The sequence below is a fragment of the Stomoxys calcitrans genome, chromosome 5 (genome assembly GCF_963082655.1).
Source record: "Stomoxys calcitrans chromosome 5, idStoCalc2.1, whole genome shotgun sequence".
Taxonomy (NCBI): Eukaryota; Metazoa; Arthropoda; class Insecta; order Diptera; family Muscidae; genus Stomoxys; species Stomoxys calcitrans.
The window spans coordinates 158082539-158110139 of record NC_081556.1 but is presented as its reverse complement, the minus strand read 5'-3'; the positions used below and the strand labels follow the sequence as shown (position 1 = coordinate 158110139).

The following is a 27601-nucleotide window of genomic DNA, read 5'->3' as shown; positions in this document are numbered from 1 at the left end:
AACTAAATTTGCCAGGAAGATGGCAAAAGGTTATCGAACAAAATGGCAATTATATATTTGATTAAAGGTCATTCTAAGTTTTATTAAAAATGCATTTACTTTCTTTTAAAAAATCCGCAATTACTTTTTAGGCAACCCAATATAAGCCACTTTGTTGAACACATCAAAAAGTTAAATATCAAAATTTCACTTTTTGAAGAAAACAACAAAAAACACATTTCACTTTATAAATAAAATATTTTATTAAAAAAACTAATTTTACAAAATAAACGATGATGTTATTTAAAAATTTAGCAGATTTAGTTTATATATATATATATATATATTTGTTTTTGTTGCAATTATGATTAAATATTTGTTGTATATTACATTAAAGGGGTTAAAACGAAAACTTAGTTTATGGTTTATGGCAGTCTTTTGTTGTGTTCTAAACTCTGTGAAGTGTTGTAAAAAACATAATCGATCCATAGCGGAAAGTATGTAAGTAGGCAGGGTAGGTTGGATGTGGTTTTTTTGTTTTTTTTTTTTCTATGAATAGGTAAGGTCAGCAAAACAAAATTGTGTGTTTCGTATAAAAACATATGATCTATATATTTGAGTGTGAGTGTGTGTGTGTGTGTGTGTGTGTGTGTTTGTAGTATAATAATAAACATATTAGGAAAGTGTATACATGTGTGTTTGTGTATAAAGAAAAACAAAACAATATACGTCGTGGAAGGAGTTGGTTAAATAAACAGCTTTGAAATTAAATGTATTTAACAAAAACGTAGCAATAAACGGTTTGCCATAAAGTATCCTCCGAAATCCAGCTGAAAAACTTTACAGTTAGTACTTATAATTAGCTTTTTGTGTGTGTGTGTGTGTGTGTGTGTATGTATATAAAATGGTTATTTACAAGGATATACAACGGTTCAGCTATTGTTTTTCATATATGTATATGTATGCCTGTGTTCTTAATGGGTACAACTTAAACTCACTTAGCAAAAAAGAAATCAAATAATTGTTAGTTTCTAACTTCATATTGGTGTTATATTTACAAGATTTTTGTTTTGTTGTTTTGTTTAATAAAAACACCTCCGGTGCGAAGTGTGTAGAGCAAAGGAACAAGATTTGCTTTTTATTATTTAGACAAGGGTCCTGCCATTCGCTATACATGCATACATCATGCAATGTAATCGCATGGGCCAACCCATTTGGTTCTTTGGTTTCGTAGAAATTTAAAATAATTCGAAAAACAATAATTAATATAATTGAAGAAGCTTGTCTGTCGCGCACTGTGTTTTGCCTGTCCATCTAAATATTACCAAACGAATATTGTTCCTTCTGGTACGTAGATATTCATAGTAGTATATACATACGTAACGATTGGGACATGTAAATTCAAATACATACATCATACATAAATAATTATTAGGTACATTTAACTTAGAATAGAAACATAGAGCGTAACTTGCCTTTTGGCAAAACAGAAAACAGGATTTTTGCATAATTTACTCCGGTTTCAAACTTATAGCCGTTGCCAAACGACTTATCTTAAATGTAGCTGCCTTAAAAATAACTTTGAGTAACCTAATTTGAAACATTTAAAATGTTTTACAAAAAAAAAATTATAAAAATAAAATATAAGTTGCCCAAAATATTTTGCTTGACAAGGCGTCCGCCGGGATGTCATCAACAAACGATGCGATGACTGCAAGCATATCCACCCATGGTCGAGGAATTTTTAAAGGCTTCTCCAAAGAAGACACTTCTCCAAGAGGACGGCTAATTAATCGTTTCTCCACGATGCCTTTCATATTTTATTGGGCTATTGCCTTGGGTCTGTCAATTCCTACCACATCGTGTGAAAATGACGCACAGTTGTACTTGCGTTTGGCCTTTTCCCCTGCTTTCGTCTTGGGCAAACGTACTTAAGGATATCGTAGTAAATCACTCTCTATCTCTACATTCTTCAAATCTCATTCGTAAACATAAAAAATATACTTTTGTCAACGCTCCCATCGATGTAATCGTGTTCATGATACAAATCAATCAATATCGATATTGAAATTGAAATTGAATGGGTAGGGGGATCAATGGTGGTGCAGATTGATTTTCTTGTGCTTGCCATGACACACATCAGTTTTTGACTTTCTCCTCGACTCGTATATTTGACAGAGTCTTTTTAATTCTAAGTGCTGTAAGGCGCGCCACTGGATTCGCATACCAGCATTCCTTCATAACCTTAGCCATACTGTGCAACACATCCGAAGCATGCCAACGATTTGGAATGTTGGGACGCATTTTGTCAATACAAACAATCTGAAAAGAACAAAGGGATTATAAACCAAAACAATAATTTGTTTTCAATAGTTAAAACATAGTCCTACAATGCTATACAAAGTGGCAAATCTAAACCTAGAACTACAACACAGAGTAAGTCAGATATACATCGAGGCAAAATAGCCTCGCAACACAACACAAAATGGGTGTCGCATCTTCTAATGCAAATTTGCCCATGAACATTCCATTAAGGAACAGGAACTCTCACATATCAATGAGTGCAGTCCGATTCAAGTTTAAGCTCAATGATAAGGGACCTCCTTTCTATAGCCGAGTCCGGACGGCGTGCCGCAGTGCGACACCTCTTTTGAGGAAAGTTTTTACATGGCATAGTACCTCACGAATGTCACCAGCATTAGGAGGGGATAGCCACCGCTGAAAATTGTATGATGGTCTCGCCAGGATTTGAACCCAGGCGTTTAGCGTCATAGGCGGACATGCTAACCTCTGCGTTACGGTGACCTGCTTCGCATCTTCTAATGAGTATTGTAAAACATCTCGAAATCGAGAAAAAATTTTGGAAATCGATCTATAGGGCAGCTATTTCCAAATATGGCGCTCTCCCCGTAACCAAATTGCAGCAAAATCTGATCCAAAATTTTATGTCGGGAGATCGGTCTATATGGGGGCTATATCAATCTATAGTCTGTTACAACACAACTTCGAACTTATCCCGCCTATAGTAAAAAGTATACGTTCACAGTTTCAGCGCAACATCTTAATTTTTAAAGACTAAAGCGTGATTTCAACAGACAGACGGATTTACAATAGCGTTGAGCTAAAACTTTAATAGAGCATCTTCAAATGTATGAAAAAATACCCCACTAATCTTTAAACGGATATTTAAGGGAAAGTTTGCTTATGCTCAATTCCGATTTCTCTCATTTTTTGATCTCGATTAAGCTACATTGAAAATTAATACCATGGAGCCCTTCGTAATGGGTTGAAACTTTGCAAATGGTTAAAAGCAGACCGACGAAAAACCACGTGTTATAGAGAAACCTCGTTATAAAGAAACTGCAACCTACTCTAGTTGGGTTGGTATGTAAAGCATTATGATCCATTTGACGAATCCCGCTTCGCCATTAATGGCGAATCCGAAATCGCGATACGGGTAGCCGGTCAAATGCTTTTTAGCAACATCACACAGTTGATTTTACTTTTGAGAGTTCTCTACTAGGTTATTCTTTGAATAGAAAGCATTGAACAAAATGGTCTATAGCCGGACAATATCCTGCAATGGAAGCTCAATGAAACTGAAAAAATGTATGTTTTATGTAACCTAAGTTCAAAAATATGCAAACATAAATGTGAATACAAATAAACAGAAATTGAATTTTTATTTGGTTATGAAATGATTTTCATTTGTAATTACCACCACCATAGGATGGAGGTGGATAGTAGTCATTCCATTTGTAATACCTCGAAATATTGATCAGCGACCCCATAATAATTTAAATGTTCTTAGTCTTCTAGGCATCGATCGAAATCGATCTAGTCATGTCCGTACCTTTCTCCGTTCGTCTGCTGAAATTACGATAGCGGTCGAACGCGTAAAGCTAGCTGCTCGAAAATTTCCACTTCTTATTGATATAAGTCATTGGAGAATACAAATCGGCCATTGCGGTTCAGATTTGGATTTAGCTCTCATATAATGTGGTTCTTGGACTTGACTGCTTGAGCTCCTTGAAGCACTTCTTGCACCTGATACAGCTCCCATTCAAACCGACCTGGTGATTTGACATCTAGAGTCCCTAGAAACTGCAGTTGTTATCTGATTTGGCTGAAATGTTGCCTCTATAAGCATCAATTTTTGCCTAATTGGCAGAACTTTTGACAATTTCATTCCCTAGAAACTGCAGTTGTTATCTGATTTGAAATGTTGCCTCTACAAGATTAAATTTTTGCCCAATTTGGCAGAACTTTGGTACGTAAAGTACACGTATATGCCCTTCAACTAAGTTAATTTACGTAAAATTTAACAGAATCCTTGGGATGGGTTCCCAAGATTCGGCCAGGCCGAACTTAGCACATGTTTACTTGTTTTGTCTGTCGTCCGAACACAACGCACCTTATTTTAAACTCGTATTTTTGATTTTGTTTCCAATCTGTCGTCCGGCCACTACAAAAATTATGTTAAGCTGATATTGTTCTTCACACACCACACGCAAAGCAAACACAGAGCATTGAGTGGTGTATACGAAAAACTAGACACAGTAGTCGTTGAAAATGTAACGTACAAATGCAAATTTGCACATGAAATGTCCATTAAGAAACAGTCGTATACTTCTCACACATCAATGAGTGCCGTCCGATTCAAGTTCAAATTTTTCCCATTAAGACGTATGTATTTTAACGGATTATACAGCAATTTTTTTTTTGTCTCTGCAAGTGAGTTTTGTTTTGTGTGAGAATTTCAACTTGCACTTGTTCTGTTTAGAGAAGTTCCACTGCAAACAAATACAGGCAGAAAATAATGACCCCTCATACCCAAAGTATGCCGATAAAATGAATACAGATTCTAATCAATAACATGAACAATTTCTTCACATGGATATAATGCAAAGAATTCTGTCATCTTTATTGTTTCATTCACACTTACCTTTTTCATTTCCTCAATACTGGGATCAGGTTGTACTACATCATAGTACGGCATTTGATATTCATCGTATATCATGCCAATGTTACAACGACGTGCAATCTCCCAGAGTATCAAGCCGAAGGCATAAACATCGGCTCTCTTGTACGAATCAAAGTGTTGGGCATTCATGCTCTCATCCAATACCTCAGGTGCCATATAGCGTTTGGTACCGACACGATGGGTCGATGGTATGTCCACAGAATCATTCTTTTCCACATGCCTCACTGCTAGGCCCAAATCGGCAATGGCACAAGTCAAATTCGATTTGACCAAAATATTTTTTGACTTCAGATCGCGATGGGCAATGGCCGGTTTACCGCGTGTACCCACTATATCCATGTGGAGGTGTGCCAAACCCGTGGCAATAGACAAAGCCATACTGAGCATTGTCTTTGTGTCCACTGTGTGCGATGTTAGATAATCAAACAACGATCCATTTTCGTGGTAATCTGTGACTAGCCATAACTGAGTCCAAGTTCCATTGTCTGGAAAAGATGGTGTGTGTGTGTGTGTGTGTCACCAAGAAGATGCTTACAAAATGCTAAAACAGCCAGCACTTACCTTTGTTGTCGGCGGCTATGAAACCCAAGATATTTTCATGCCGCAACATAACGGTCTGATAGATTTCTGCTTCACGAAACCATGAACACTCCTCACGACTTGAAAATATTTTCACGGCCACATTCTCGCCGCGCCAACGTCCACGCCATACTTCGCCAAAACGCCCCTTTCCAATGACATGGCACAATTGTATTTGTCGAGCAATCGAACGTTGCACCAATAACGGCAGACCGGCTGTAACAGACAAACAGGATTGTAGCTTTCCAAAGTTCCGCTATCAAATCTTTAACAAACCTGAACCAGATCCCGAGGTCGTCAGTTCAATGATATCCTGCAGCGTGTTGCCGCCATTCAAGATGGGATCATACACTGAATCTTCGGGAGCAAATGGACGTGCTCGACTTGTTCCTTGTTTACGTTTCTGATAGAAACACCACGACACAAACACCAACAGGCACGCAAGAAGGGTTGCCCCAAATATAATGGCGACCAGCACCCATGTGTTGATGGTCTCTTCTGGTAGATAATCTAATAATATGGTCAGTTTCGTTAGTTCATCTCTGCTCCATTCTAGGCAACTTGTCTTAGATCTTCATTTGTTCATATACGAGTATATTTACATGTAAATGTAGTTTCTAAATTTCTATGTGCAACAATTAAAGCCACCACAGTGTGTTTTAGTTTAGAAGAACCAAAAAACAATCATTCAGTCATGCAAGCGATATTATATAAGCAAACTATGTACATGTGTATGTAAAATAAAACGAAAGGTGAAAGCGTACACAGAAAAAAAAACATTCCAATAAAGAAATTAATGAAGAAAAAAAATCGAAGCAAAATATATGATTTTTAAATACAATTTTCACTTTTATCCTTTTGACAACGAAACGGAAAACATAAATTTTCTTAGGCATTTAATAACTCAAATGTCCATATCTCTTGGCCTAGGAATTTGTTGTGATATCGTTAGTAACCACAAACGGAAAATACGGAAAAAATTGGTTAAGATACATATTTCTATCCACACTATTTACTTGTTAAAACATTCTTTAGCAGGTCGAAGGTCATATCCACCTCAGAAATTGTACTGGTTAGCATAGGGGCTTATATGTTTTAGCGTTGTTGTTGTTGTTGTAGCACTTTGTTGTGTTCTATCTTCCATCTGCTTGATTCTGTTAAGTGTCGAGACCCATGAACTCTGGGACTAAGATGGGGTGTGTCCACAGGGATCTGGGTCTGGCTGGGCAGTTAAACAGGCGGCATGTATCGTGCGGTCCCTGGTTACAATCGGGACATACATCTTGCACGACGGCATCAATGCTTGCCCTGTAGGAGTTGAGGCGGCTGCATCTGCCGGAACGTAATTGAGCCACAACCACTCTGGTTTGCCGGGGGAGGTCAATTTCTTTAGGTGCAATGGGAGGCGGTAGCCATTTACCGCAGCTGCTACCATGTCTGCATGAATGTTGTCTAGACCTGCTTGATATGCCGCTTGATCTAGAGGTTCTCTCTTGTAACGCTGAACCTCACGCTCTAGATCATGTAGATATACCTTAAGGCTTGGAGGGGGTGGAATGGAGGGGGTGGAATGGAGGGAGTGGAATGGAGGGAGTGGAATGGAGGGGGTGGAATGGAGGGGGTGGAATGGAGGGGGTGGAATGGAGGGGGTGGAATGGAGGGGGTGGAATGGAGGGGGTGGAATGGAGGGGGTGGAATGGAGGCGGTGGAATGGAGGGGGTGGAATGGAGGGGGTGGAATGGAGGGGGTGGAATGGAGGGGGTGGAATGGAGGGGGTGGAATGGAGGGGGTGGAATGGAGGGGGTGGAATGGAGGGGGTGGAATGGAGGGGGTGGAATGGAGGGGGTGGAATGGAGGGGGTGGAATGGAGGGGGTGGAATGGAGGGGGTGGAATGGAGGGGGTGGAATGGAGGGGGTGGAATGGAGGGGGTGGAATGGAGGGGGTGGAATGGAGGGGGTGGAATGGAGGGGGTGGAATGGAGGGGGTGGAATGGAGGGGGTGGAATGGAGGGGGTGGAATGGAGGGGGTGGAATGGAGGGGGTGGAATGGAGGGGGTGGAATGGAGGGGGTGGAATGGAGGGGGTGGAATGGAGGGGGTGGAATGAAGGGGGTGGAATGGAGGAGGCGGAATGAAGGGGTGGAATGGAGGAGGCGGAATGAAGGGGTGGAATGGAGGAGGCGGAATGAAGGGGTGGAATGGAGGATAGGTAAAGGTTAAAAAGTGCCGGAGATATCACCCCACCTTGGGGAACTCCCTGCTTTATCTACGGTGCTTCGAATTCTTATTCCTAAATTCCACAAATGACTGGCGACTACACAGATAATTCGCGACCCAGCGTTTCAGGGACGTGTTGGCATAGTCCTCAAATAGTTTGGCATGGCTGACCGTGTCGAATGCCTTCGATAGGTCCAGTGCCACGGGGACCGTCCTATCACATGGCCTAGGCTTATTGAAGCCACGGCAAAGCTGTGCGGTGATGGCATGCAAAGCTTTTGTTGTGCTATGCAGTCTTCGAAATCCATGTTGATGCTGGGCGAATGGAAATTCTCCTACGAGACTCGGGGAGAGTAATGCCTGAAGCGTCTCAAGCTACTGATGAGAGAAGGGAGATCGGTCTGTACGACTCCCCCAAACTCGGGTCCTTTCCAGGCTTCAGTAGCGGGATCACTCTGCCCATTTTCCAGACATTGGGAACTATAAGAGTGTTCAAAGACAGGTTGAGGACAGCAGTAAGGCACTCAACTCCAGGTAAATCCAGATTCTTCAACATCAACGTAAAGATTCCGTCGGGACCCAACGCCTCGGCTCGGAGACCACGAATACGGCGTATGGCTCTCCTCCTTGCCCTGTCACTCTCGGGATGCACAATAAAGTGACGGCGCATCTCTTCGGATCACTCACGGTTACTTCGCCAAAAGTGACTGAGGTCCTGTCATCCTGTTTTAGCTTCTGAAGCATTAGCCTTGCTGTGCATCTTTCGGAACCCTTATTATTTGGGAGCAATCGCAGATAAGTATATATTTTATACACGGCAAATAGGCCGGTATAATTCTTTTTTATATTGTATCCTTGCCAGGTTTTAAAAGTGGAACTCTTGCCGGTTTTAATACTTCGATTTTGGCAACTCCTCGGCTCTGCAACAATGATTACCATTTTGTTCTTATTGTATATTTTCATAAGCATAAGCACGATGAATATCATTAGACTCATCACCGAATACTGGTGTCACTACTGACAACTTCGATATTCCACTTTTATATTCGAACCGCAAGAATAAAGCAAGAAGCTTCTCAGCTGGCCAAAAAGTTGACCAATTTTTTTTTAATGAAATAGCAGCTTACCAGGCAGCACCAATTATCAACCAAATGCGATTTATTTTGGCTAAGAGATAATGGCTCAGTCTTTGTTAAACCATGATTTTCCGTACGACCACACAAAGTTTTCATATTTAATATTCTAAGTCTTCAAAATCCTTATTATTAATCCGTTCTAGTTGTATTAATCTTTGGAAGATCAACTATATGCACTATCCTCCCTTGATTGGAGGCTTAAATCTCTTAAAAAACTGCAATAAACAATTGATCTACCTGATGTACAATAGAATCATAGTATGAAATAGGTTCTGTAAGGTCCAACTTTTCATCGTATCTGGTCGGCAAAAATAGTGACCTAAAGATGTAAGGCCTTGAAATTCTAGAAGGCACATAATCTGACATGAGACTTGATTTCCTTAAACTCTAGAAGGCTCTTATTTGTCTGAATTCTAAGTAAATAATTGGCCTAATGCCATATATGGACCACAGTGGACATTTATTCGAAATGTTCTTTCGTTAACAACGTTCGTTGCCAGTAAATGTAGCTCGTCTCGATTTTTCGTTTCCATTAAACAAATTTCTTTTTTACTCATTTTTATTTCTTATTAGGAACTTTTTGTGGCTTTTTTTCTGTGTATGTGTACGTGCATAATGTGCATAAGGACCGGCATAAGTTTTGAGGAATTTGGTTAATAGAACGAAAGCCATTTATCATAAATACAGTGAAAAAAAAAAACAAAATCAAAAAGTAAAGAAAAAACAACCAAGAAATTCATTCTTAAAATACAATGTATGTATGTATGTACATAATAAACGCTCACGTCCATTTAATAATCCACCTAATTGTCATAAGTATTGGGTGGATTTATGGCAAGCGCCTATTCCATTAGATTGCATTCGGCTATTTTTTCAAAATGTGGGGCATACTAAACCAGCCGGCATTTCGATTTGACATCTCAGGAACCTAAAAAAACTCCCAAACGAAATTTATTTAAATCTTGAAGGCGAAACAAAATCCTGGAAGCGGAATTTCAATTCTTGAGACTTAGGACCACAATATGGCCAATGATACAGATGAGATGCAAGTGGTGCAAATACAAATGTGGGTGAGAAAAACAAGAGAAAAAAAAACATCCAAAGAGAAAGCATTTGGTCCCGCCTAAGCTTCACATAACTTCACATTGCTTCACATTATAACCACCATTATAACCCACCCACCAAAATATTCGAGAAAAACAAACACAGTGACGAAATGACGAAAACAATGGACGTTACACAAAACCCACACAAAAAATTGATGGTCCAAAAAATAAGCGAAATCAAAGACACACCTCCTATTGGCAAATATGTATGGGAAATACAGCGAGGTCTATGGAGGTCTATGATTCTTAAAACATAATAAATGATATGTTGGAGTCGATACCGATTACTATGAATGGGCATAATGATAATAATGATGAGAGTGCTGAACATCTGTTTTTAATTGATTTTTGTTTATTTTTTATTGTTGTAATAAATGATGAGTTCATACGTTTTATATTTTTTATTTTTTGTTTGTACTTGTAGTAGCACTAATATTATGGCAAATATAATTGACAGTTAAACTCTCACCTGGCAAGGCGCCCGTATAATTTTCTTTTGTATTACAGAAATCTTCTTCGCAACATTGTACAGACGACTCAGAGGTGCTTTCGTGACACCAGGCCGGATCTTCAGGCGGTATATGGTGTTCTACAGAGAAGCATCTAATTAAAGGTGCAAAACAAAAGTCGGTAAATGCAATATATGTAGATATTTTGAAGTAGAGGACTAAAGATGTACGAAAAAAACCAAGACCCAACTAAAAATAGACTCATCATAACATTATCACTAACACCATTGTTTTCGTGCTCATCGGAACTAGAAGAATTTCATTTTCAAGGTTCTCCCAAATTTCCACAAACTTCCTCCAGAATATAACCATTTAAAAATGATGAACTTTGGGTTAAGAAGAAGCCATTATTCTAAAGCCTGGCTGAAAGCGAACAAAATTGAGACAACTATTAAGGCATAAGATACAAAGGAAATACTGCTTTCGGTTTCCTACTTAAAGACTTCTTCCTTTTCTCCTACAATGGCCATGATATCGATCAAATTTTAAAATGAGCTTAAAGATTACTCCATATTAACCTCATTAATAACATAATTGGGGCCGCGCCAAACTTTGCACACCCATCCACCACCATGGTTTTTTACAATGTTAAGCTTAAGTGGGAGGAGCTTTAAGAAGTATTTACATATTTTATTGCTAAAAGGAGAATATGGCGCCAGCCCAAGATAACATAACAAACATCCGAAGGCCTGACAATTCTAGAAGTCCACATTCACATCCACCGTCAATTCTGCGCCAAGCTACTTCAAAAACAGGAAACGTATGGAACTAAGCGATAATGAAATGGCGCCCCATCTGGCTTCCACATTTACATCGCGACCAGGACTTGCCTAAAGTGTGTAAGTATAAGGGACAGGCGCAGGGCACGCCACAAGCTGGGGGATTTTATCGCCACTTTTAAGAGTGATCACCATAAATACTCGTAGTCTACCGCTGACTAAGAAGGGTTTGGAACACCACTGTTACGCAGACAATTTTATTATACTTCTCAGGGGTACGAGACCGAATAAGCTATGCCGAAGGACTGAAAGACCTAGGGATCTGAATGTTAACTCAGAGAAGACTTAGATCTGAGCTATTTACGAGAATCACAAAGGTGAGCCAGTTTATAGAGTTACAATTTCTCAACAGAGCGATTTCGATATTCGAGAAGGTCAAATACTTGGGAGTGATCTGAGATAGGAAATTGAATTGGAAGTGTCACATCTTTACTGGATACAGTCATTGGCATGCGTAAAGAGGATGGTACTATATTCGCTTTTACCGAAATTCTTTGATGATTACTTTTTTAGATAATAGATTTTGAAGCAAAACCATTAAGGAAATGCTAAAAGGCAAGGCGTTTTTAAAATACGACCCAACATTTGGCTACCGCAATTTTGGAGCGAATATCGAGAAAAAAATACATGCGGGAGGTGCATATAAATCAAGACCGATTTTGATGAAATTTTGCACACATATTGGGACGTCAAATAGAACACCTTAAACAAATATACAATTTAGTAAAGATCGGCCCAAAATTGTGGTTTCTACAGCCTTAAAAGGCCATATCGAATGAAAGATATATATGGAGGCTATTTCTAAATCTGAACCGATTTCTGCCAAAATTAATAGCGTTCGTCTCAAATGCATGAAATAATAATACTCTGTATCACAGTGGTAGTTTAGGGTATAAAAAAATTGGTGATTTCATTCATAAGCCATGAGTGATACTTATGAACAAATTTTCATAAAAGATCTTTGTAGTGTTTCCAAATAGTAACCGTGAAAAACATGTGTCATCGCATGTGAAAAACGAATATAGTATGAGCCTTAACAGGGAAATGCATTTGTATCCCTGTTATTTTCCGCATTACATAGTGCAGTGCTGTGCATTGCAAAATGTTGCAATGTCTTAAAAATGTATGGTAAGATGGGAAATATTACCACAGTAGTAAATACAGTGAGGTCACCATGGAGCAGCGTATGCCTACGACGCTGATCGTACACCAAAATTTTTTTCAACGGTGGTTATGAAATTTTCGAACGCGACTTTAAAAAGAAGGTCCCTTGCCATTAAGTTAACACTTGAAATAATTCTCCCTTCTGTTTCTTTATGTAATGTGTGGGCAAAATGTACAGTTAGTTATTGTGGACACAGCGATTTCCTACGCGTCCTTCATATTTTCATATACCAAACACAACATGATTGCTATCAAAAGTTCGAGGAAAAGAGTTTCTGAACTTTCTGCATAGATTTGGAGGTGAGAAAGTGCTTAGGTGGAGCAATTCAGATGTTACGATTTTTTTTATATAGACTAGTGACAAGAACAGTTCTTGGGCTACGGTAAAAAGCGATTATAGCAGTTAGGCACAATGTGACTTAAATTTTACCTAAGTAGATTACTCTTTAGCAAGCTTTAAGATGTTATACTTTACAGTAGTGCTATGAAGGGAGAATTCTTGAGTAATTAGGAGTAGAATAGCAGTTAGGATCAGATTTTACCTTAAAACTCTTAGCTAATAATAATAAGGAGGCCACCGTAGCGCAGAGGTTACCATGTCCGCCTATGAAATTGAACGCCTGGGTTCGAATCCTGGCAAGACCATCAGAAAAAAATTTCAGCTGTGGTTTTCCCCTCTCAATGCTGGCAACATTTGTGAGGTACTATGACATGTAAAACTTCTCTCCACAGAGGTGTCGCACTGCGCCACGCCTTTCGGACTCAGCTATAAAAGGGAGGCCCCTTATCATTGAGCTTAGAAACTTGAATCGGACTGCACTCATTGATATGTGAGAAGTTTGCCCCTGTTCCTTAGTGGAATGTTCATGGGCAAAATTTGCAATTTGCAATCATAATATTGGGAAATATGGCAACAATTTTTGCTATAGAAATTTGGTGTGTAGACTTTTCTGTGCCACTGTATATATTAAATACAACAAGTCAAAACCTCGACTTCGACACCTATTAAGTATATATTACATATTATTGATCGTCTGCCAATGGTAACCACACTAAAATCTTTAAAATTGAAGATATTGAACAAAAATTTTTTACAGATGCCTGTTTTGTCCGTTCGCTGGTTAAGTTCCTAAAATCGCATTCATTACCTGATTTCGAAGAATTTAAAGCAGGGAGTTTTGTTACACACATTGAAACTTGTTCCTTATATGGTCCAGGTTAAACCATATTTGGGTATATCCCTCAGACAGAACTACCTTCCGATTACGATTCTTGAGCCCACGTGTCCGATTTAATGACATTGAAAAAATTAGTTTTATTAGATTGTGATTTATTATTAGATGTGATTGTCACATAGGCCGATCTTCCGATTTATTGTCTTGAGCTCAAAAAGTCACATTTTTATCCGATTATTACAGAATTTGGAACAATGAGCTTTCTGAACTTTCGACATTCCTGCTCAATATGGTCTAGATCGCACTATAACTACAAACTTCTTGGATTCACCTAAGGCGCGCTGCGTTTTTCATCTTAATAGACGTAATGAGTACTTTTTAATAAATCAGAACTAAGTACAAGTACAGTATTCATTGGATTCCAATTTAAGCATTCCCAAATGTAATGACTGCAGCTCCTTACCAATTGCTATGCAAATTTTGCCCAAAAACATTCCACTAGGGAACAGGGGCAAACTTTTCACATTTCAATGAGTGCAGTCCGATTCAAGTTTAAGCTCAATGATAAGGGGCCTCCCGAACGACAATTGGTGGCCGAGTCCGAACGGCAACCAATTGCTATATTCGAACTAAAATTCAAATTTTTAGCGAATTTATGAAAATTTGGTCCTAAACTTCAGGGGCTTTGTAATACCTATGTTTGTAGACCAAGGTTCTAATTAAGACTAATAGATGCGTGCAAGTCTTACCAATTTTAGGAATTTAAATTGGAGGACCAAATTTTATGGGAGTAATATTAAAAAAATCGAAATCGCATTTTAGACAAGAGTAGATCAATGTGAAATCGGGAGGTTCTAAAACAGCTTTAACTTTCAAATGCATTTGAAACCATTTTATATTTTTTTCTAGACTAATGGGTAACACCCATCTCTCTTTTAAGACAACTGTTCATATAAGATTAAGACAAAATCAACTCAACTTACTATTTTTATAAATGGCAGAAGTAGTGGCTGACAGCGGTATTGGTATTTGCATAAAAATTCACCAAACAAATTAGTTATTAGAAAAAGTTAGATCGATATACATATTGAAGCCATTTAATATTCATTTTCTAGACTGGAGCGTCCGTCTAATGGACAATACCCATCTCTGTTTTAAGACAACTGTTCATATTAGATAAAGACAAAATCAACTCAACTCACTATTTTTATAAATGGCAGAAGTAGTGGCTGGCGGCGGTATTGGTATTTGCATAAAAATTCACCAAACAAATTAGTCATTAGAAAAAGTTAGATCGATATACATATTGGGATGTTTCCTAATCCAAAGGGGATAATTAGCAGGACTCTTTTCGTCTGAGACGTGTGCAAAATACAAAGTAGTGTATAACTGTGAATGCGCGTGTGTGTGTGTAATTGTGTGAGGGGGCAAGGGGTGTGGGAGAGGGGGATAAAGAATAGCATACAAGAGAAAACAGTATATAATACGTATTATCATAATAGTAGGGGCCTTCACAACATAACATCCCGCACCAACAGCAAGTGCAAGGCAACAATAAAAAAAAGAATGGAATGCATTAAACGCTGCTTAACTGTTGCCATTGTCATTGCAGTTGTTGTTCCGCCCCTAGTATTAGACATGAAACTAAAATCTTTGGATAAGATATGCATGTACTACAAATATATATATATATATATGTATATATTTTGAATGTATGTGTGTCTAATGCCAAAAAATTAGCAAATTAAAAAAGAAGAATTAACAGTAGTGGTCGTAATAGAAACTAGAAGTAGTAGTGGTAGTGATTAGAAGTAGAAATAGAGTACAGTTTTGTTGTTTTGTTTTATGAATTTCATTTCTGTTTTGGAAATACCTTCGGCAAACTTCAGTTTTAAGAGTTCATTTTTGTTGCAGAAATCCACATGGCAACACTGAACGACATAGGTATGTTGTTTTTCTTTGCTGGTCAAACATTCAAAAGGCTCCCGTTGCATATCGTATTTCTTATCAAGGCAGCTAACAAAACCAATAACAATGAAGAGCATTCAATAAAAGTCGGGTGAATAGGGTTAAGTTGAAAACAAAACAAAAAAAAGAAAACGCATAAACAGAACAGTTGTTAGAATTAAATGGTTGTAGGTAGTACGCACTACTATTCATCATCAACACATCCTTCATCATCAAACACAGCCTATCAACAAAATGCTTAACACAAGTGGAGTTAGTAGTTCAATTAGAGAAACGTAACGTACAGAAGATTAATTCTTAATTATATACAAACTCAAAAATAATTATTTAAGCTTTTTTGGCTGCTCGTTTGGCTGCTGCTGCTTAGATAGGTGTGGTGGATAGTGGGTCGTTATTAGTTTCCCTATTTTGGGTAGGACGTTGGTTGAAACAAAAACTTCATTTCAAAACGCATTTAGATGTGTGATAGAGAGACTTTTAGAAAGGGGGGAAGGAGCGATGAACAAATTTTAAGAAACAACTGTAAAGCGGTGGCATTGTCGTCACTCTAGTAGGGATGCGGCCCACCTTTTTCCACACTTCTGATAATGGGTGACAATTTCAAATTACAAAAATCAAAATTTTTGCAACATTCGTGAGCATAGCTATCAACCGGCCTGGTCGTTGATCCACTACCACCATGTCGGCCATCATTGCACCATACAAATCGGCCAGGCGGAAAAGTTTGTGATAAATGAAGGCATCTACGGATCCATCGATCGATGGGTGGACAATTTGTTGTTGTTTTGTCGTACATGATTTATATAACAATTATACCAAAGAAAAAATTATATTAATTAAATAAACAAAAAAAAAACGTAGGTGGTAGTATATATTTATATATACTAAACATCCAGTATATGTCAAGAGCAAGAACACATCTTGACCTCATCGAACAAATGCATACACACTTACCTGTAACTGAATATTGTGTTGCCGGATGCTTCCTTTTGTACCGAGGTGAAACAATAACCATCCGTTTCACATATATTGTTACTATCCTTGCATATGTCGCAATGACACTTAAGAGGACCTAAAGAAAAATAAAGATTAATATGTATACTTATTCATGGGAAGCTAAAAAGCTATGTTTAGTTGCTAAAAAATCGTATGGTTTTAGTTCCAGAATATAAAAACATGAAATAAGTATTGGTATAAAGAAACTTTCAGCTACTAATAATTTGGACAGTTATATGGAATTCAATACAGAAGTAGAATTTTCTAAAATCTCACCCTTTGCCGACGCAACAGAAGTTGGATTGCAATTTATAATCAAATCATTACATTACTAAAAAAATATTAAGACACGTCCCTCACTTTCTTCTGAAATAACAGTCTCTGTCCTCTCTAAAGTTTCCCACATCCATCGGGAATGTGAATTTATGAAAACATTTTTCATTTCATTTAATTCAAAGAATCCCCCCAATTTCGGTTGTTGAAGGCGTAGTTGAATTTCGAGAAAATGGTATTACGGTTGTGAAAGACAAAAAATCCAACATACTAAAAATATAATACCGCGAAATCTCTAACTCGCCTTCAACTACGACTACTGTCGATGTTCGCCTTCGACAGCCGGAATGAGCCTGAATATAACTAGATGGCGTAAAACCTACAACCAACAAGCATTTGGTATTATTATTTAAAAAGATTCATTAACAAAGCAATAAAAATTTGGATGGGTTATCTTTTTTACTAGGAGTGATGATCAAAGAATTTTTTTAAATGGCGAACGCCTTAACACGCAAATAACTTGAAAAGTAAAATTTGACGGAGCCCGACCGGGATTTAAACTTGTACACTCGGAGCAAGAGCCGGAGTGCGTTGCCGTTTTCTAGCATTAGGAGCTAATAACAAAAAATTGCAAATTTTGCCCATGACCATTCCACTAAGGAACAGGGGCAAACTTCTCACCTATCAATGAGTGCAGTCCGATTCAAGTTTAAGCACAATGGTATGGGGCCTCCTTCTTATAGCCGAGTCCGAACAGCGTGCCGCAGTGCGACACCTCTAGGGAGAGAAGTTTTACATGGCATATTACCTCACAAATGTTGCCAGCTTTAGGAGATGAAAGCCGCCGCTGAAAATGTTTCCTGATGGTCTCGCCAGGATTCGAACCCAGGCGTTCAGCGTCATGGGCGGAAATGCTAACCTCTGCGCTACGGTGGCCTCCTAGCTATTAACACAACTTCTAAAACATGCACAGAAACATGTGTATAGCAAGGAAGTAATTATAGTTGTGTGGACAAGAAATACAACACAAACATGTGCATCGGAAAAGAACAGCTAGTGGACAGGACACACGAACTTGGATTGTACCATACCTGCATCATAAAGATGTTTTCCCACTGAATTCGATATACATAAGTACAATCTACCAATGTGCCACCCAACTGCTTCAATCACAAAAATGGTAATATCAATCAGTTTTGAAAAAGGTCATTGAAAAAAAATAACAATTAAAATAATTTCATATAATTCAAATAATTGGATCAAAAAAAAATGGCAGTTGTAGGTTGTTATATAGTCCGCACCGCCCAACTTTAGACTTTCCTTATACTACTATAAGGTTGAAAAGCAAGTGTCTAGCAAGCTCAATCGCTCTTCTCTTCACTCGGGAAACTTAGATCCATTGTGATAGCTCTAGAAAAGTTTAAAAAACGCAGAAGATAGTTCAAATTAACAGCGGTGCATTACCAGACAGAAAGGGATCCAATGCTATTCATAATGGTTTCCGGTTAGGCTGGTCAATGATTGCATTTATTTCTCATTAATCTTCCGTAGGAGAGGGATGCGGACTGTTTGGCCATGAGAATGAAAATCACTGATTACAGAAAAAAATGCCAGGTAAACAGGCAGATCAGGCGCAGGCGCAGGTGGAGGTTTCGGAGGTTGGTTGGGCCCCCATTTTTAAAACTATCTTGATTTTTCTGGGGCTCCCATCTTCCGGTCGACAGTTTATAAGTTGCTTTTTTCTGGCATATAAGCTTAGAACACACAGGGTATTTTCTATAGAATCTAAGATTATCACAACAAGCTAACAACTGCTGCCTGATGTATGACATATCTTCATGTATAGATGTTCAATCTAGTGAACGTCAAGTTTTTTTTTCGACTGCCAATGCCTTCAACTATAATAACAGACAATCGGACTGACTAAGTTCACTCCTTTAAGACGCCTGGTTAAAGTTCTTGTTTTGATTGGTTGAATCAAATTTGCCAAATTTTAAAATGTCACGGCGAATCGAATTTTATTTGTCTTGTTTACAAATTTTGGCATATCGAGATCCCAAAAAAATCTTTTGTTGTAGCATTTTACCGATATAGTATACATTTTAAATGTAGTATACATTTTATTTTATCAATCCCATTGCAGCCGGTTGTACGTACCGGATTGGCCCGATGAAGGCCTTCATCGGCAAGGGCTGCCGCCTCAGTGTACAATACACTGTTATGACAACAATAACAACATTTAATTTCTATTGCTTTGCATTACGATCTTCGATTGCCATGGTTTTATCTCTTGATCTTTGAAAAATTGTAAAAAAATGTTTTATTTTTGAAATTATATCTTATAAAAAAAAAGGTTTTGTCTGTTTGCACCCTTTTACTTTGATCTTTAAAATCCTTTCGTGATTAATCGAGTCCTGTTTTAGAACAAAAGCGTGCCCTACACCGTACTCAATAGCCTTTGGGTATGTAGAGCACCTTAATCAATTTGACAAAGCTGTTGATGAAGACACGATCCACCATGTCAAAGTGTTTTTGACAACAGCATACTCTTGCTAAACTTTAATAAAGTCATTGCTATGCTATTCTTTGAATAGAAAGCATTGAGTTCAAATGAATCAAAAACTATGTGTAGTTTCTTATTATAATAAGATATATATAGATAAATTATTTAAAATATATATATATATATATCTAAATTATATTAATATGCCTAAGTTATAAATCATTTATTACTTTAATATTGCTATTAATTGTAGAACACCCTAATGAGTAGGCCATTGTTATTGTCTACATTGGCCTTTTTTGAGACTTTTTGCTACACGCTCTGATTGAATAATAAAAAAATCATAATAATGCGGAAATGCACTCTAAGGAGAAGAGGATATCCTTTTTTCCAAATACTAAGGACCAAATGAGGCGTCAAATATGGGCTTAAAGGGTTTTGCAATCACCAAGTTCATGAAGGCAATTCCTTGTCCTTTATAGTCAAAATAAATACTCTTTCATAACATAAACAAACTCTTATTTTATGAAATGGAATATTCGCGTTACTGGTGTACCCAAAACCATATTTTTTAAGACATACAACTATTATATACGGACACATATCATATTTAAATTTAGTTTTTAGTGTCAGAAATGTTCATTTCGATGTGTGGTTTTGTGACAATATGAAGATATGTTGCACTACGGTATGTACTATTCACATAACCTAAATTGACCTGAAGTTGATATAGAATTTCACATTCCACATCCAACATTTTCGAACTCTCCCTTTATTTGTGCTCAACATGATAGAACAAAAAAAAGCGGACAAGCAAATACATTTTGTTAAATCATCTTGAAATAACTAAACTTTGACTAATAGTGTGCGATGTGACCAGTATTATAGACATAAAAAAAAACATTTAGAAAATTCACATACGAATTTTATAAAATTAGAAATAATGCATATGATTAAAATTAACTATTTATATCATTATTAACTATCCATGTACTTGGCTGTTAAAACTGACATGTTTTCTAGCCTTCATACAAAAATGTTTTGAAAAATTATTCCTTCCTACTTATGGGTATTGTGTAATATAGCCACGTTCCTATGGCGTGTAAAATTATACTTTGGATCTTGTGTTTGATTTAAAATGCAATTGTTATTGACCTTTTGATAATCTTTCGAGATATTTGCACACTTTATCCGCTAAGAAATTTAATTTATCTTCCATGTGATACATTAGGTAAACAACAAATGTAACCGACTTACGATCTCGGGGCTTATTCCTCAGCTGCTTAGGTGTTGAAAGTGTGGCTGATACCAACATTTGTGGCATCGAGTCATTTCGTATGCCAAAAGTGGGTCTTGCAGCATTGCCAGACACAAAACGTCTCGAGTTACCACCGCCGTTGCTAGCATTGAAGGACTGACTTCCATACTCCAAAGGTTTGTTAAAGTTATTGTAGATCAAGGATGAAGTGCTCTGGTTCTCAGATGATGTTTTGATGTTAATGGGAGAAGCTAGGTGTGAGGAAATTCGACTGTTAGCTACAGTAAAGTAGAAACCTTTGACAACTTACCGTGGCATACATCAACTATCAGCAAACACCATAGGATCGTTATAACAGACATCCTTTGAAACAAAGTATGCATCGAATTGTAGATGTGGTAATTATAGTTAAATAAATTCAATATAAAAACTTTCATTTTGTCGTTGTAGCTCTTGCTGTTGTTGTTTGCGCATATCTAAAGCATGTAATTTGTTTTGGAGGTACTTTCTATTGCTTTCCGCAACGACAAATACAAATTAATTAAATAGCAGCGGCTCATGTTTGGGGGTCGATATCGATGTTATACATAAATGCAAGACAACATTTGCAGTGCGGGCCCACTAAACACAAATTGTTGACACATTTATCGTAAGAAAAACAAAGCGAGTGTCAATATTTTTGCACCTAAAACTAAACGATGAACATTTTAAAGAACAAATCAATAATTCCTGTCGCTCCCTCCTTTGTGTCACTGTGTTGCGCTGTATTTTCTTCACTTCTTCCTTTCGTATAATGGTTGTTGTTGTTGTTTTTGCTTGGGTCTTTTTGTTATGTTGATGGGGGTAAGGAAAACAGCCTCAAGACACCTTGGACACAACACATTTTCGAATCAAAATTTATTCAAGTATTCTTTCAACATTTCTGTTTGCTATTTTCAAAGGGCATTTTTCCTTTTTCAAGCTAATAAATATATTTTTTATTTCCTTAATTTAATCTGTTTTTTTCATTTTTCACTTGCTCTTTCTACCGACTATCCGATACGAAGAAAAAACCAACCTTCGGTATTACTTTTATCAATTTACGTTGCCCAGTCTATTTAAACCGATAGTATTTAAATAGTGCCTTATGTGGAAAACGTTTTGGTGCCGTAATTAATAATCAATTTTAATATTTTGCATCTCAAAACGAGGTTTTTATTTTATCACCTATCACCTGATATTATATATTTTTTTGTTTCTGGTTCGCAATCAGTGAACCAAGCCGAGTATTTTTAGCCGACAGGCGTTGGAGCGTCACGGAGTCGACAAACAAAATTTAGAACGGCGATTTTAAAAAATTTTTACATTTCGCAGATTTATCGTCCAAGCTCGAACCCTATTGGCCAAAAATCCATAACTTCCCAGGCGAATTAAAAAAGTTGGTCTCACGCAAAAAGCTGTTAACATCCGGCCTGGTTTGACGGTATTAAGATGACAAATTTTTGTTCGCATTCTCTTTGTTTTTATCTTCTTTCTCGCATATTCCCTGCTCATGTACCCACACTGTGTATACGTGTGCACACAAATTTCTCTGTTGGCAAACTTGATGACAAGGTGGCGGATTGCATGATATAATTTGTGCCTGTTGAGTTTTGTTTTTAAACGTTGCGTTCAATGCTGCAAACAAATCCCACAAAGCAATCATGGCAAAACAATTAAAGGTGGTCTCATTTGTATAACAACCACAAATCGTATGGTCCAATTCATCAATTAGCGAGGAAGAAGTTGACAACAAAGAGAATGCAAACAAAAAAACTGAGATCTTAATACCGTCAAACCTGGCCTGCTGTTTGCGAGAGACCACCGTGTTAAATCCGCCATGCAAAGCAACGTGTAAATGTTAAAGAATTTTCAAGAATTAACGCTCAACCTGATTCGACCTTAATTCTTCTGAAACTTGCAAGATAAATCTTAAAGGCCAAAACAGAATGAGCGCGTTGAGCTTTGTGTCTGAGCAAAGCGGATTTAATAAGGTGGTCTCACGCGGGCAGCTTTTAACAACTGGCCAGGTTTGACAGTATTAAGATGTCAGATATTTATTTACATTCTCTTTGTTGTTATCTTCTTTCTCACATATTCTCCGCTCATGTAAGCACACGTATACACACATGCACAAAAAATCTTTGTGCGCGTTGGCAAAACGTCGGTCAGTTTGATGACAATATGGCGAATTGCACCATATGACATTCAGAAGATGACAGCAAAGAGAATGCAAACAAAAATCTGACATCTTAATACCGTCAAACCTGGCCGGCTGCTAACAGCTGTTCGCGTGAGACCACCTTATTATATATTATATTTATTTTTTTTTTTATTATTATCATATTGAAATTTATGTAGTAAAAGTCGACTTCGTCTTTTCGACTTTTTTACACAAAAAGTCGATTAATCGATTAGTCGAAAGACGACCTTAAGATCCCTCATCCAAATATCGACTTATAATCAGCTGAGTTGTGTTTTCTTGTGTTTTGCCAAATGTGAAATGTTTGTTTAGTTGTTAAAAAATAGTGAAAAATAGTTAAGGATATGAGAGAGTCATTACTTATTGCTTACTTTGTGCTAACAATTATGCCATCGCAACAACAGAAAGATTTGCTAACAACGCCCATTGTCGGAATTGAACTGAGGGATGGGGGGTATCATAGGTGCGTAGTATTGTGTTGCTATTTAGTGTTTTAAATATATGGATGGATTACTCATTTCAGAGACCTTATCTACACTGTGCAATTCGATTATCCATTGGCTGGTAAGAACTGCGAGTATATTTTACAGCAATCTCTGCCAGCATCTGTGTACATAAGTGTTGACCAACTGGATGATCTTGTTAGAAAGAAGAAGGTAATATATAACCCCCAATGTTTAAAGTTTAACATAAAATACTTCCAATATAAAAAAATGTTTTTTAAATGATTTTTGAATTCAGCTTGATGCTATATATCCAGGCTATGTGGATATTGAAAAACCAACCGAAGAATCCAGTGATTTTGAAATATTCATAAAAGGATCGACCAAAGTGTCAGACACAGTAACATTGCCTATTCATTTTCGGTACCATGCACCTAATGATGAAAAGTAAGAAACCGTTTGGCATTTTTAACAATTTTTTCAATTCTTTTTTGTTTTTGCTCGCAGCTCTTTCATTCCAGTTGATCTTATAGCGCCAGCAGCAATGTATATAAAATGCCCCATCCCTGAAGAACAGGATCTAGTGGAGCGCAAATTAGAAATCGAATCGAATACAATCTATTGCTTGGACGAGTCAGTTCCCGCCATCCGAGAGTATATAAAGAGGGACATAAATGTGAGGAGTTCCGGTGTGTGCAACTGGAAACTTGTCAATATAGCATTACAAATAAAATCATCTTTACATGCAGAAATACCCATAGGCAATGTTAGTGCTCATCCAACTGTCCTATACCTAACAATCATTATCAGTTGGGCTGTATCCCTATGGACAATATTTCGAACAAGGCACATACCGATTCTAATCAACGAAAAGTTGGATGAGCAACGTTTACTGCAGAGAAAAATCAAGTAGTTGTTAGCAAATTGCATGATGAAAATTGGTTGACACGTTTTTATATATATGTAGTTATGTTATAATTTTATTAGTCATTTTGTAATTGTTCTTAATTAATTTTACCATACGTGATACAAAATAAAATTACACCGTACACGAGAGTTAGTGTTTCGTGTGAATGAATGTTGTGCTTGATCGATTCAATGTCTGCATACGAAAAACTAATTTTGTTTTATTACAACATTTTAAATTTCGGTGAATAGCTAGGATAAATTAAGGCTAAATGCAGGTCATAAAACTAATTATCTGACTAAATAATCCTTAAAATACACATAGAGCTTTTCCTATTTCCCCAATACGAGAGCCATCTAAATAGCATTTTAGGTAGTTTAATAGCTCTAACCGAATTTCTCAAAAATTTATTTATTCAAATCATTTTAATTTCGTAAACCAATTTTATAGATAATTTCGGGATTTTGATTTTCAAAAATATATGGAAAAACATGTTTTTGGAGCCATATGCTTTTCATAAAAGAGCTATGTTTTGGTGTTTATTAATTATATTTTGGTGTTTAACAAAATTGTATTTTCCTAATACCTTTTAGGCCGAACTCAGACATGCGTTCAGCGTCTCATAAAGGAAAGATCAATGTTTTTTTAAAAAGTTTTTTACTATGTTTTTTTTAAGTAGCATCCTGATGCTGGAATGAATATATTTTTATTTTTTCTAAAACGATAATAGGGTTTATTACAAAGATTAGACTTAATTTATGTATTTATTAATATATTTTTTTATGGAGTAGTTCTTATACACGCTGAATTTTGTGATTGCTTGATTGGTCACTTGTGGCTTTAATTGCATAATGAACAAATAAATAAATACATATAGGTCATGGTCCTTTTTTAGTTAACAGAAAGTTGGTTTGTTTTTGCAACATGACGTGTAAAGTGAACACTAGGTTAAGTTAACAGACAGACGGACGGACGGACAAGACTAGATCGACTCAAAATGTCACTACGATCAAGAATATATATACTTAATGGGGTCTCAGACGAATATTTCGAGTAGTTACAAAGAGAATGACGAAATTAGTATACCCGCATCATATGGTGGAGGGTATAAAAATCAAACAGTAGGAGAAAATCGAAAAAAACTAGTAAATAATATGCCTTGTGAGCACGGGTAGAGATATCTCTTTGAAATGGTTAGAGCTGAGGTGTTAAAAAGTTCGTTATTTTGACCAAAAAAAAATTCAAAAAACCCTTTTTTTTACATTTTTTGACTTTCAAAGTGTATAACTTTAACTGAATAATCTGATGTGGACACTTGTCGCGCCAAAGTCATTGTAAATTTTGTCACGAATCCAAATCATGCATAAAATGAAAATCGAACCACAAATGTATTCGCAAATTGTCAAATACGAAGCAGATCTCGGTCAAAATTGCACAAAAAAATTAAAGACGAATATCTCCGAAACCAGTGGAGATATTGTAGACCCCAAGCGGACTTGAAATTTTGCAAATCAGACCATAAATAAAGATTTGGCAATTTTTCGAAATACCGTAGTGACCATATTTAGGAGCCAACCAAAATGCGCCCGGACAACCTAGGGCCTTGAAATTGTTTTTTTATTTTCTCGCTCTGTGCGATGCCTAAAATATTTTGGCGATTTTTTTATATACTTGTATTCTTGGTCTTCATAAACATATAGAACGATCTAGCCATGTTCATCCGTCTGCCTGTTGAAATCACGCTACAAAAGAAAATGAAGATATTGAGCTGAAACTTTGCACAGGTTCTTTCTTTGTCCATAGGCAGGATAAGTTAGACTATATCTTGATATAGCCCCCTATCTGTCGATTTAAGGTCTTAGACCCATAAAAGACACAATTATTATTAATATGATATTGCTGAAATTTGAGACAGTTGTGTTAGGCCACCCGGTATCCATCTCCATTCTGGCCCAGATCGGTCCAGATTTGAATATATCTACCATATAGACCGATCTCTCGATTTAAGATCTAGTTCCCATAAAAGGCGCATTTATTGTCCGATTTCGTTTAAATTTAGGATAGTGAGTTGTGTAAGGCCCCTAGATAATCTTCTTGAAGGCGGTCCAGATCGGATCAGATTTTAATATAGTTGCAATATACACCGACCCCTTGATTTAAGGTCTTAACCCCATAAAAGTCGTATTAACTATTCGATTTCGCTGAAATTTGACACAGTTACTTATGTTATGCTTTTCAACACACTATGTTCTATATGGTTCAGATCGTTCTATATTTGGATATAGCTGCCAAAAATATCAATATTGAAACAAAATTGAACGGTGACTTGTATTTATTAGACTACTCAATGTTCGTGCCGAATTTGGTCCAAATCGGAAAATTTTTCGATATAGCTGCTGTGGATGCATAAATAATGCATTCTTCACCGGATTATGACGAAGAGTATATTACACATACATATATATCCAAGGTGGAGGGTATCCAAAGTTCGGCCCGGCAGAACTTAATGCATTTTTACTTGTTTTGAGTTGAATTGTTGTGTCTTAATCGCAAATCTGATTTGTGTCCCGTTAACCTTGTTTTTCGTTGTTCCTTCATAACTTTGGTGGCAGCTCTCTATTTCATTTCGTGCAGTTAATTTAATTTTTTCCATTTTGTCAATATTACTTTTTGTGGTCGACAATAAAGTCCATAGTGTGTTTGGCGGTTTTTCCATTACATAATATTTTTCTTTGTCGTAAAATTTCGATTCTGCAACCTTTCTTATAGTTCCGGTATATATTATTGACTTGTACACAGTACGCCGTTTATATTGGGTTGCCCAAACAGTAATTGCGGATTTTTTAAAAGAAAGTAAATGCATTTTTAATAAGACTTAGAATGAACTTTAATCAAATATACTTTTTTTACACTTTTTTTCTAAAGCAAGCTAAAAGTAACAGCTGATAACTGACAGAAGAAAGAAAGCAATTACAGAGTCACAAGCTGTGAAAAAATTTGTCAACGCCGACCATATGAAAAATCCGCAATTACTTTTTGGGCAACCCAATAATTCATTTGTACTTTAGGTTTTTGTTTCATAAGGTTTTTATAACGGTTCACGGAAATGAATTTTGCCGCACACTCGTTTTTATTACGTTTGTGTTTTTTGGTGAAATTTTTTATGACTTATTTGGAATACGCGTCGGATAGGAATTTATTAATCGCCCTGAGGCCGTTGGCTTGCGATGACAGTCCTTTTTAATTACAGTTCCCTTAGAATAACCAAAAATTCCTATCTAAAATTCAAATTTATGGTCAAGTAGCTACGGGGAACTCTCCACCGAAAAACCCTGCCAAGCAGACAGATAGACCGACCGGTTGTATAAAGTTTGGGCCCAGAAAATTATACCCTAAAATTCAAAA

The 27601-nt window shown here is 37.0% G+C and overlaps 2 protein-coding genes across 7 annotated transcripts; one reads left to right on the top strand and one right to left on the bottom strand.

Annotated features, from left to right (window-relative positions):
• Positions 1–1000: 1000 nt before the first annotated feature.
• Positions 1001–21879, bottom strand: LOC106093709 (TGF-beta receptor type-1). 6 transcript variants are annotated; one of them, XM_059368978.1, is made up of 10 exons: positions 21683–21879; positions 20936–21586; positions 20625–20876; positions 16550–16667; positions 15501–15643; positions 10470–10589; positions 5819–6052; positions 5525–5758; positions 4925–5448; positions 1001–2301 (listed from the first exon to the last, which is right to left on the bottom strand). In XM_059368978.1, exons 2-10 carry the CDS (start codon positions 21060–21062, stop codon positions 2119–2121), a joined length of 1935 nt encoding a protein of 644 aa, XP_059224961.1. In that variant the 5' UTR covers positions 21063–21586; positions 21683–21879; the 3' UTR covers positions 1001–2118. The 6 variants fall into 6 exon arrangements, with proteins under 6 accessions (XP_059224961.1, XP_013116286.1, XP_013116285.1 ...); XM_013260832.2 differs by having other exon boundaries at positions 20936–21316; XM_013260831.2 differs by having other exon boundaries at positions 20936–21879.
• A 1209-nt stretch (positions 21880–23088) lies between these two features.
• Positions 23089–24367, top strand: LOC106093707 (phosphatidylinositol-glycan biosynthesis class X protein). The gene is made up of 4 exons (XM_013260830.2): positions 23089–23309; positions 23370–23502; positions 23588–23736; positions 23797–24367. The coding sequence occupies exons 1-4, from the start codon at positions 23191–23193 to the stop codon at positions 24200–24202; spliced, it is 807 nt and encodes a 268-aa protein (XP_013116284.1). The 5' UTR covers positions 23089–23190; the 3' UTR covers positions 24203–24367.
• Positions 24368–27601: the final 3234 nt, after the last annotated feature.

Coding starts and splice junctions, on each gene's coding strand:
- LOC106093709 (XM_013260831.2), bottom strand. CDS start 21,062: ATGAAAGTTTTTATATTGAATTTATTTAACTATAATTACCACATCTAC. Junction 20,877..20,935: donor GATAGTTGATGTATGCCACG/GTAAGTTGTCAA, acceptor CCTCACACCTAG/CTTCTCCCATTAACATCAAA. Junction 16,668..20,624: donor GAGGAATAAGCCCCGAGATC/GTAAGTCGGTTA, acceptor ATTTTTCTTTAG/GTCCTCTTAAGTGTCATTGC.
- LOC106093707 (XM_013260830.2), top strand. CDS start 23,191: ATGAGAGAGTCATTACTTATTGCTTACTTTGTGCTAACAATTATGCCA. Junction 23,310..23,369: donor AGGGATGGGGGGTATCATAG/GTGCGTAGTATT, acceptor TACTCATTTCAG/AGACCTTATCTACACTGTGC. Junction 23,503..23,587: donor ATCTTGTTAGAAAGAAGAAG/GTAATATATAAC, acceptor TTTTGAATTCAG/CTTGATGCTATATATCCAGG.